Here is an 11,064-nt window from a genome sequence, read left to right on the forward strand (position 1 = left end):
CCCTGGCACTAATGAAGACGGGATTGTCTAACGAGCAGATAGCAAGCTCGTTTTGGCACATGGTGAATTACATCAACTCATACGGAGTTACAGGTATTGGGGCAACCTCTCTATAAAGCCCTGATTTGGTGGTATTTTATACCCTTTTTCTCCAGATATAGGTGAAAGCATGGGAAAAAAAATGGCCATGGAGAGCAAGGCTTGGAGTCCTTTTATCCCTGAAGGATCTCAGGCCCCGACTTCGGCACGCAGACGTGCTGCAATGTGTGCTTGAACCCACCCGCCYCGAGAGCTGTTGAAGTCAAGCCTGCTCCTCATTACCCAGGTTCTGCGGTATGCGCCCGAGGTTCGCTCGTCTCACGTTCAGAGCGCGGCTGCTCTGCAGCGTCCTGGCCTCGCAGCGATGTTTTCGCTGGAGAGAGAGCGCGGCACCGAGCGACGGCACTGCGGGAGCCCGCGACTGGTATCGGCACCCGCGCTGTGCACAATGTTCATTTGTTTTGGGTGCTAACACGAAATGACAAAAGCGTCCAGATTCATGCTGAAAAAATTGTCCCTTGCTAATTATTAGATTATGAAACGTGTTTCATAATCTAATGAATAATGGGGGGGGGGATTTTTTATTTTTCCCCCCCCTGTTTGAATCTGGATTTTTTCATTGTTTGCCCCCACAGTTCTTTTTTGGTAGGTCGAAACAGCAATGTGAAAAGAATGGGAAGGCTGGGTTTTATTTATGCCTTGCCTGTTAAAGCTGTGACTTGGCTCACACAGTAAGTGCAAACAATTCTCTCCTGGCAAGTGTTCAGTGGAGACATTACTGATGACAGACTTTATTAACTGCAGGTTTGCTTGTTATTAAATTCGCTCTATGCTAGTTTCCGAAGCTGCTGGCCTGGCCGGCTGCATCGTATTAGGATCTTTAGGAAGAAAGAAAAGAACAGAACATTGTATGCAGCGGAGCCAGCGATGATGAGATAGGGAAGCCAGCAATGCATTTCGCCTTGGGAAGGAGACCCGAGGAGATGTTTAATGGCTACGTTTAAAACAAACATTTGTTTGTTTTATTGAGTTAGTTCAAGCCATGAGGTAAAGATTCCTGTCTTTTACAGGGATGCCAGGTGAAGGTGGGGACGTGTTCCCATGTCAGCACGCTGAATGCTGCAGGAGGTCAGTGCATGCTGCATTAATTGTTTGGGGGAAAAAAACACCATTAAAATACAAGCATGTTTCYAATTTCTCAGTTGTTTAAACGTCTTCCCTTCCCCTCTCCCACCCTTGCTATTGTATCTACAGCATGCCCCCAATGACTGGCTTTCTATAGAAAAAAAAAAATCTTACAAAGTCCCAATTCCACAGGACTGAATGCACACAGTCACTGCTCTTACCAACCCTAACGGCCCGGGCAACGCYACCAATTAAAAGGGCTGGATTTTCAGAGGACGGGTGCCAGGCRTTTCCTGAAAATCAGGTCCTTTTGCAAGGTGTCCCATGTTCAGCTCCCATCAGATAGTGATTTGTGGGAGGAATGTTGGCTGAAAGCTTTTAAGCATTTTAAGCAGATGGGAGCTGCTCAAAYGTAATAGAGCAGGAATTGATCCGCAGTAGCTGAAGAGGGAAAATGGGCTGATTTTGTATCAAAGGTCCCAAGTGCTTTTGCACTGAGACTATCCTGGTTGCTTAAACACACCCTGTTAGATGCTGGCTTCCTTCCATTGAGCTAGATCAATATAACCATAACTTTGCATCAACAAAAATAGACATCTGGTTCAGTTCATAATCTGGGTTTGCAATTTGGTGTTTTAAGCACACTTCTGATATGGAGCTGACTGTTGAGGCTAGTTGCAGTAGTTAAATCATTCAGGTCAGGTCCAGAAATACAGTTCTTTCCCTCCTCAAGATGAGAAATTCACAGAGAGAAAAGAAAAAAAAAGTTGGCAATTTTTTCTTCTCTTCTAACGGGAAACTCTCCTTTCATCTCAGTTTTGGAGGAAAAAGGAAACTGTGCCTGCAGTCCAGGTCACCCAGCAAGTTTTGCGGTTGGGGGTACACGAGTTCCTCTGGCCAAGCGGGTGCAAAGAAGGGATGTGGCTGGTACGTGCCAAGCTGCTTTGCTTCCCCAGCGCCTCTCCCCAGGTACGTGATGGCTCGTGGCAGCCTCTGGCTAGGGGCTGGGGTCCAGCAAGGACCCAAAGCTCTGAAGTGAGCTGCTTCTGGGCTCCATCCCTGTATCTTTTGGCTATCAAAAAACTGAGAGGCAGGGGGAATAATGAAATACTTATTTTTCCTCATTCTTTGCTTTAGGCTTTTGTACCATGCTAATGCTGTGTGGTGGGAGTCTATATTTTGCAATTTATCACTTTGGCACGTGTTTAAAGGGGCGGGTTGGACTATAGATCTCCTGTTTTCCTTTGAGTCTGCAGACGTTGTGTTGCTTGGTTCTATGCCTTGGAGCCTCACTGGTGGCTGGGGCCCGAAAGTGGTTCTCAAAGTCCCTGTTCCTACGTTTGCCACGTAGGTGCTGCGTGACCTCGGGGCGGAGGTGCACGAAGTCCCCTCCCCGGGGTGCTCTGCCGCTCTGCGCTGGCAAAGCACCATGAACTCCCTGCAGACAARGCAGCAGGGACTTTTAAGCCATTCCCAGATGCCTTTTGCTTTTTGCCAGTCATTCGTTTCTCAAAAAGTGCACTACAGCCAGTTTCGGCAAAGCTCCAGCGTCTTGGAAATRCTGGAGGATTCTGATTTCTGGGTAAGTAATAACCCCTCTCAGTCAAAAGCTTTGCGGTGTGCCTTGTCTGTTATCCGTTCATATGCAATAACCCTGACAGCTCCCCTCAGCTTTATCTCCTCGCTTGTCCTCTCGATAAACTGCAGAAAAAATCCATATGTTCTTGGGAGACCATTCATGGGGATGGATGTACTAAGGGTGTCCAGGTAAATAAAGATCATGGCGTATCCAACCTGGAGAATCTTCATAAAACTACAACCAAGGAAAACAATTCCACCCCCACTTCTCCTTCTTTCTCTAGAAACGGGAGATGAACATTTCAGACCATGCTTTAGCTGGTGATTTCCTTCCCCAAGTTGTGAACACAATGAAGATGATTGTGTTTCAAGTACCTTGAAACTATTTTGCTACTGTTGGTGAATTTAGATGGCAAAAGCAAGGCACAAAAGGGCTTAAGTGATTTGGTTCAATTAACTACAGTTCATGAATCCTAATTCCCAGTTTATTAATCACAGTATCACCCAAAGGCAGTGATTCCAGAAACTGCTTAAATATGTGCCTCTGCTCTACTGGATGTTAAACATGTGCTTAAAAATAGACAGATGGGCCATTTTTGAATGAGAGATGTTTTCCTCAGCCCCAGGCTTATTTCTTTAAAGCAAGCAAACAAGCAAGAAAAATATTATTAGGATTTAGCCCTCGCTTTGCATTTACCTGTTTTGAGGAGGGAAGTGTTTGGAGAAAGGAGGGAGAGCTGCAGTCTGAAAAACTCTGAAGTTTTAAAAACTCTCTGTTCGAAGTCTTCCCGTGAGATAGAGGGCTGCAGAAGCTGCCATTCGGGGTCCTCCGGCCAGTGGGTCTCAATGAAGTGCTCGGGGTCAGTAAGGAAGAAGAAATCATCATACCTGCAAGACAAGAGGAGTGAGAGTGGTGGAAAAGCCTTAGCATGACTAGCAGTAATGCTTCGCTGATCCCATCAGAGCTGCACCGACTTCAGGAAGGGAGGAAGGGGCTCTCATCTGGCCTTGAGRAGGATCCTCCAGCATTTCTGTCTAGCCCAGATGCATTTGCAAGCAATTTTTCCCTRTGTTAAAGTCAGGTCTCCTCACTCCCAGTCCTGCAACTAGCCTAAAACTAGTTCCTCATCTTCTTGGGATCGAGGACAACTCCTCAGAGCTCCCGTTCTTTGCATTTCATCCTTCCCTTGCAAATGAGTACATCTGGTTGCTCAGTTTTTCATGCTCATGCCTTTTCAGCTTCCTCTTACTTTCTACTTTTCCAGTTTTGAGATGCCCAGAACTGAAACCGCTATTCACAGCCCTTTAACAGACCTCTTATGACTAGTTAAGGTGGCCACATACACTGCATAGCAGATGATTTTACTGAGTGATTCCTCTATCAAAAACCTGTTACATATTTTAATATGACTTCTGCTCTTGGTTTAAAGTTCTTTGGAGAGTTTACTTATGATTTAAAAAAAAATGTATCTTGGTTCTAGTTGGAATGTATCTAACCTGACTTTCTAAACATTGTCCCTGCTTAGACGTTTGCTGACTGGGTCRATCTGCAGATGTAGGATCAGCCTTGTGTTGGGATGATCCTGTGAAGCCCTGTTGCTTCTGAAAGATTTGTTTCACCTGAAAGATTTGAGCATCTTGCAGGATAAAGCTTGTTGGGCCTGTCCAACAGGGATCAAGTACCCAGTGGACACTGGCTTGGACCCACAACAAGCTGTTACCTCTGCCTTTTGCTTTTGGTGATCTTTCAGTCTGCTTCTACTCTTTTCCCATGCACAGCTAAAAAAATGCAGACTCGCTGGTGTTTTAAACTATTCTCAGTAAAATAATTGCTCATTAGAAATTCCATGACTATTTCATTATGCATTATTAGAGAGAAAAAAAAAATAAAAAGACAATGCCATAATACAGCTAATGGAAATTATTAAATTGTACAAATAACTTTSACGAGAGTCTTATTAGCATGGGTTGAGACATCTCAAGTAATTACATATAGAGCCACATTAGAGCAAAGTTGCTGTGGAAATGAGGATTCATTACTTAAAAAGTGACGGTCCTTGCAAACTAAAACAAGTTGGGGGGAGGGAGAGTTGTCACCTGAGAAGTTATCACCGCAGCTCACGGATTAAGATGCTGAATGTAGGTGTTTACGTGCAGAGGGTCTGCGTTCACGTGAGATCAGTGAGCGCCCGCTCTAGTTGAAGGTGAGCGGAGTAGCTCTCTAGACCATTGGTAAATGGCCCATGAGGGTGTATCTGAAATGGAGGTCCAAAGCCAGGTGACCCCAAGGGTCGCCAAGGGCAGGCTCAGCCTTGTCCGTTTGTGTTGAGGACCATGTCTCCCGAGATGGTGGGGAGCGGGATGTCTCACCTGGGCGTGAACAACCGGCTCTCTGCATCCACGGTCCCTGCCCCCCAGCAGGCATCCAGGAGGCACCACTGTCCTTCCAGCTCCACCGCATTCCACATGTGGCTGGACTTCTGCTGCTGGCACTGCCGGCCTCCGCGAGTGCCTGGGCTCCGGCCGTATCCYGGGACCTCCACGCAGCTTAAACCCGCCTCTCTGTCCGGGGACAGCCAGCAGGAAGGGTAACCACAGACTGGACACTGCTTTGTGCCTGCTTTTTGCTGACCACCCCAAACAGCATGATAAGATCRACCTCCCTATCCTTAAAGCCAGGACCCCACTACCAGCATTGCTCACTCCTTCTTATGGTCCTTTGCCCCCTCTGCTTGTGACAGCTGTTGGCCAAATTCAGCTTTCATCCAGCTTACTGCTTTTTCCCCAGGGGACCAAGCAGAGCCACTGCCAAGCCTCAGWCCTCATATTTCTGATTCTGACTAACGTGTGAATTAGGAAAACGCGGTGGGGCAGTCTGTTGAGCCCAGATCTACTCCCCCCATCTGAGCAGAGAGGGAGGGAAGGGCAGTTGCTGTGGTGGATAAATGATGCCGGCTGTGTGGCAAGCCCTGGACCAGCTATATATCTCCCCCCCCCCAAAAAAAAATCTTCAAGGGGGCAGGAGCCGCAAGGGCGAGGTGAGTTTTACCTGCACATTTCCCGGCATAAATGGGCATAACCAGARCACACGGCTCGTCCAGTTTGCAGGACCTGCTCTGGCGTGTGSATCTTCTGAGACAGCCCTAGGAAGCCGTCCACGTCATATTCTAGGAAAGGGAGAAAAACGCGCAATTCCAGGCCAGTGTAATAAGGCCTTATTATTTCCAAAACAATCTCATGCCTTCTCCTGCCCAGCCCTGTTYCTCTGCTAACCCACCCTGGAAGCCATGACAGCTCTTCCATCCATCGTTATTCARGAGTCTGCCAATTCCCCATACGAGCAAAGAATTACGAAAGCCTTGGGGGAATTGGGTTCTCAGAGCATGTAAACAGCCGTGGTGCCATTCAGCGAGGTACGGGGGCATTCGTATTGTGTTGCACGCATGGACGTAGCAGGGTAAAGCAGCACGAAGCGGCTGCATTGTGCTGAGATCCCTGTGTCCCCAGATGACTYCTGCCAGGCGTAGTCTAGCTTGGTCAAATTTGCACCGTGCATGCATTATCAGGGAAATAGCCTCTGATGTCTTAAAGCAGAGTGCAACAGAGGTGCGTGACCTTTACTGGTGTCCGTGGGGGGTCTGGCACCCAAATACGTTTGTAGATTTGGCCTGAAGCAGGTGTATTGTACAGGAKGGAGGGTTTCACTCTAGGGACCAATTCCTGCCCTCGGCTCTTTCCCGATGGGGAATTCAGCGCTATTGCAGCACTGRCTGCAGAAAAGGAGGAATATGGGGTTTATAGCAGGTTGCCTGGGGAGTCTCTACTCTGTAGGAAGTGAAGCCGGAGGGAAACTAAATCCGGGAGGTGGCATAGGCCAGGCGCGAGGAAAGGTGTCTCAGCTCTGCCCCATCTCCGCAGAGCCGCGGGGCCGGACTTACCGATGTTGTGGCAGAGCCAGAACCATATCGCCCGYGTCGTCTCCAGCTTGCTCTGGGATTTGGCAGTGATCAGGCGTACGATGGCCGGGATGGACAGCCTGTCCTGCCCAGATTTCATCTGGAATGGAGGGGACGGGTGAGGTTAAATGGACCGTGGGCATCACCGCTGCTACAGCGCTGTGCCATGGAGGGGCTGTGCCTGTGGGTGGCTGCTCAGCGTGGGGGCCGCCTGAATGTTTTATCCTGTTTTTTTTCCAGCTGTGTTTTATAAAAAGCTAGAGGCCTGGAGTCGTGAGCTTGAGGGACTGAAGAAGGCATTTCCCACACGGGGCTGGCTGGGACGTACAGCGGACACCACCCCAGGTCCCTCCGTCTGGATCAACGTGTCCCCTCGTCCAGAAGGTCTTCTGCCCAGAGGTAAGTCTCTGATGGAGCCGCTCCGTGACGCTTCAGCTGGGGTCAGCGGGTTTCCAGCCACGCACTGATTAACGTCCCCGTGTATTTACAAGGGAGAAAATTAGCCTGGTGCCTCAGATATTCTTCTTGAGGCTCTGAAACCTCAGTCAAACCTGTGACCCAAGATGGGTGGAAAGAAGATTTTTTTGCCCCTACGTCTAAAATGTTTCCAACTTTTTAGTCCATCCCTGACCCCAAAAAAGCCTTCCTGCCCCTTTCCTCCCATTCAGTCATGTCCATTTCTGGGCTCTTCCCTCTTTTGTGCTAGCACAAGCATTTTTGGCAGCAGGCTTTTCTTTCAGTGGGTTAAATTTAGTCCGGCTTGTTTCTCCAATCTCCTGCCCCTGCTATTTCATTCCCTAATGATTTTCCCGCCCTAAACCGCCTGTCAGATAGTTTCACATAGATGGAAATTTCTTTCTTTTTTCTTGTGGGAAATGTTGCATTTGTAATGGCCAAAGACTTTTCTTGGGATGCTGCATTTAAAAATACAGTGCAGCCAGAAGAGCACTTATGTCAAGATTATGGTGCTCCTGCTGGTCCCTTGCATTTCTGTCATGAGGTTGTTATGAGTGTGCAGCTGCTAGGCAAACAAATAATGTCAATTATTCCCAAGGCAAAAAAAAGAAAATAGCCATTAAATATCTAGCTCCCTGCTTCCCTGTTGGCACATCTTGGTGCAAGTTCAGTACGGAGGACTCTCCCAGTGGTGAAAAGTGGTCAGGCTTCTGCCAGCTCTTTTCCAGCTGATCTGCAGCCCAGTTCTACTCTATTCTCTATTTCAGTCAGAGAAGGTAAAAAGCAAGTCAGGGATCCGCAACATTCCCACGTAATCCAGGTCCTCACTGTGTCTGGGGAGCCTGAAGAAACAGGTTGGAGCACCTTGGGTCACGAGTAGCTGCTTGCTCCACTGGAGTATTTAGAGCTGGCAGATGGGGCTGTTCTCTCCAAAATCACCCAGGCAATGATCCTACCAAGTCTATTTCACACGTTCAAGACGGATGCACGCGTGCATTCCCCAGACTACTCCTAAAAGCCTGGAAAACATGCTCAGCTTTGAGCCTACCCTACGTGGGGCTCTCCCAGGGGCTCCCTGGGGACTGACAGCAGGGCTTGGTGCCTGGGAGAGGGGGAAATCCTGTATCCCCATGGCTCCATCAGCTAAGCAGCAACCGCCACCAGAAAAGCAATACCCGACTTGTTGGCAGTCAGGAGACTGCTCTGCTGCTGCTCTTGGCACTAATAATTCATGGCTAAGGGGAAGAAACTAAGTGCGCTAGATTTTAGTACAGCTTAGCACTTTGAATAAACACAGAAACAAGTTGTTCCCATGACTCCCCATTGCCTTGGAGGTATTTTTAGTTGTTTATTACCCTCTTTCTTAACGTCTTCGAACCCCCTCCCCCTCTCTTCCCCTTTTTAATAGCCTAGGTAGGCCCTGAAATTTTGGAGCATCCTAATTCTCAAGGGAGATTAGCCTCAGGCTAGGTACAAATCAAAGGTTTCAACTTAACGGAGAGCTCGGTTATTCCTGTGCCTCTTCGCTCCCTCTAACGAGTTGACGTGTAAGCAGCGAATGCTGCACTGGTTCAGCGTTTGGCGCTTAGACAAGTTGTGCTGGCCTTGGGGAAAAATTACACAGGCGGCATGTGTTTCAGGTAACAGGAAGGAATTATGAAGTTAGGCGCTCGCCTCCCGGGCTCCCGAGCAGCCAGAAAGCCGGAGCGTTGCGTAACGGCAGACAGACCTCCCGCTCCGCACGGCCCCGCTTGCCGGCGCCGCGCTGCGAAAGGAGCAAGGGGCTGGCCCGTGTCCGAACCCGGCTAGCTGCCCCTGGTTTGAGATGGCTTTGCTTGAAAAGAGGACACCGCAGAGGCCTCCCGCTTGAGAAGAAGCAGGACTCAGGGCTGTAACGGATACGAAGGGGGTTCTTTACCGAGGCTGCAGGACATGGCCAGACTGTGCGGTTATTGCTGGCTCTGCGTGCTTTCCTGGGCAGGAAGCATGCTGGCTCTCCGTCTCCCCGGCTAAGTAAACACACGCAACGATACCTCGGGGCATCCTGTGGTCTGATTCCTTTCCAGTCCCCCGGTACTTTTTGCAGAGGCGTCTCCAGGATCCCTCTACCCGCTGCAATGCCRTCTGGGGCTCTGAAAAACCCTGTCCCATGATGAGCCCCGGAAACCAGCCCCTCTGCCTAGTCTCGCCCGGTGAGTCCCTGTCCCCTGCCAGCCAGCGCTGCCTGTTGCAGCAGTGCAGGAGTGTTGCAGAAGCGTAGTGCAGGGATCTTTGGCCGTGGTGAGGACACATTCACRTCCCACGGCCTTGAGGTCCTCTAGTTTTGCTTTAAGGCACCACATTGCCTCTGTTGTCATCAGAGCATAAGGCAAAAACTTAAAAGTTAGGATGTGGATCTACCAGTGGCACCATCTGTGTACATACTGAAGGACACCAGTACCTACCTGCTGGCTCACATGTAGGACATGGGTGTCTATGTGACTGAAAACCTCTGAGTCAGGAAAGAGATCTCTTCTGGTTTTTCTCTGAGCATTTTTGGCCTGCTTCCTTTCTTTCAAGCTGCTAAGCCCTTCCTTGGAAAAAAGGACTGGAGAACGGCTTTCCACAGTCACGGATGAGTTCTGCAGTAGCTTTTGGAAAGTAGCCTTTTTGCTGCTGTTGTTAATTTTGTTTGCCCAAAACAGGAAAACATCCTTGGAGGGTGAATCCTTGGGCTCATCTCTTACTCTTTGCATTGTTGAGACTTTTTTCAGCGCGCTTTCCTTGTGTTTCCCATTTGCGTYGGTGACTCGGTGGAGGAGTTCCTCTGGGGTCTTGCGGCCGATCTGTTCAGAAGCGCGTTCCAGGGGAAAGCTGCCGTTACAGACGTCTGACGGCTGAGCTCCCCTCCGGCCAGGCAAGATGCTATCTGCATGGGTTGGCATCACGTTTTCTCTGTGGTCCTTGCGATGGACCCGTCTCCATGTGCTTTGGGTGGGTTGTTTTTCCATAGTGGTTGGCATTCCTGAAGTAACGGGGGAAAACTGGTTCATTTGCTTGATAGTCTGAGGTTTGGATGACTTGCCTCCGTCATGGCTGGTCTTCATCCATGCAGTTGGTAAGGGGGCAAAGAAACCATGGCAGTCTGTGGATGGAAAGATAGATGCTTTTTTTAAAAAAAACCATATTCTGTACAGATTCCTTCGGAGCCTGCCTGTCTGCCTGTCCCTATGGTTAATTACAGCAAAGTCCCTATGGTTAATTACAGCAAATCAGGATTTGGTCAACTGAGTTTAGCCAAAAGTACTGTTTTTTCCCAATTCCAGAAGAAAGGTGGGATGACAATGCCACAGAGAAGCCCTCAGCTGTGCTATTTCCAGGTGCAAATATGTTTTTTGAACAGTTACAGATTTACTGGTGGACAATCAGCAATTGTGTCTCTGCAATGGAAGGGAATGGAAGAAATCAGGGCAAAGAGAGACGTTTTTGTGTACTGGAAAGGTCTGCAAGTGGGTGCAGGGAATGCATGAGTGCCTCTGCTTCCCTACATACGGCTAGGACTAATTGCGTAGTATTTCTCTTCACCTTCAGAGCCAGGAATGAGGGAGAACAGAGAGCTACTATAATTAGCATTTTCTTGCTTCAGAGAGATACTTCTGTAGGCAAATATTTTCTTTAGGAGGAGCCCCCACCCCCTACACTCGATATCTCATTTTTTGTGCTCAGATTCACTCTGCTGTCCAGGTTCTGTGGAAAAATGTCATTCTTTGTTTTGTTGCTTTACACTTGAAATGTAGCTGAGTTGATTGAAAAGGCTGCAGGAGGAAAGGGGTGAAAAGGGGTAATGAAAGGTACAATCCAGGACTGATGAGGTTGTTGAGTTAAAGCCATGGGTAGAGACAACTCTTGAATGCCCTGAACATCTGCACAG

General features: G+C 48.7%; 2 protein-coding genes across 2 annotated transcripts; both read right to left on the reverse strand.

Moving 5' to 3' along the window:
* Window positions 1–829: 829 nt before the first annotated feature.
* On the reverse strand, window positions 830–5,294 carry LOC112969447 (kyphoscoliosis peptidase-like). The gene is made up of 3 exons (XM_026072781.1): window positions 5,113–5,294; window positions 3,440–3,630; window positions 830–917 (listed from the first exon to the last, which is right to left on the reverse strand). Exons 1-3 carry the CDS (start codon window positions 5,208–5,210, stop codon window positions 856–858), a joined length of 351 nt encoding a protein of 116 aa, XP_025928566.1. The 5' UTR covers window positions 5,211–5,294; the 3' UTR covers window positions 830–855.
* A 493-nt stretch (window positions 5,295–5,787) lies between these two features.
* LOC112969432 (kyphoscoliosis peptidase-like) lies at window positions 5,788–10,025 on the reverse strand. The gene is made up of 3 exons (XM_026072757.1): window positions 9,599–10,025; window positions 6,681–6,798; window positions 5,788–5,909 (listed from the first exon to the last, which is right to left on the reverse strand). The coding sequence occupies exons 1-3, from the start codon at window positions 9,887–9,889 to the stop codon at window positions 5,788–5,790; spliced, it is 531 nt and encodes a 176-aa protein (XP_025928542.1). The 5' UTR covers window positions 9,890–10,025.
* Window positions 10,026–11,064: the final 1,039 nt, after the last annotated feature.

Source organism: Apteryx rowi, unplaced genomic scaffold, assembly GCF_003343035.1.
Source record: "Apteryx rowi isolate R43461 unplaced genomic scaffold, aptRow1 scaffold_35, whole genome shotgun sequence".
In the NCBI taxonomy this organism is placed as follows: Eukaryota; Metazoa; Chordata; class Aves; order Apterygiformes; family Apterygidae; genus Apteryx; species Apteryx rowi.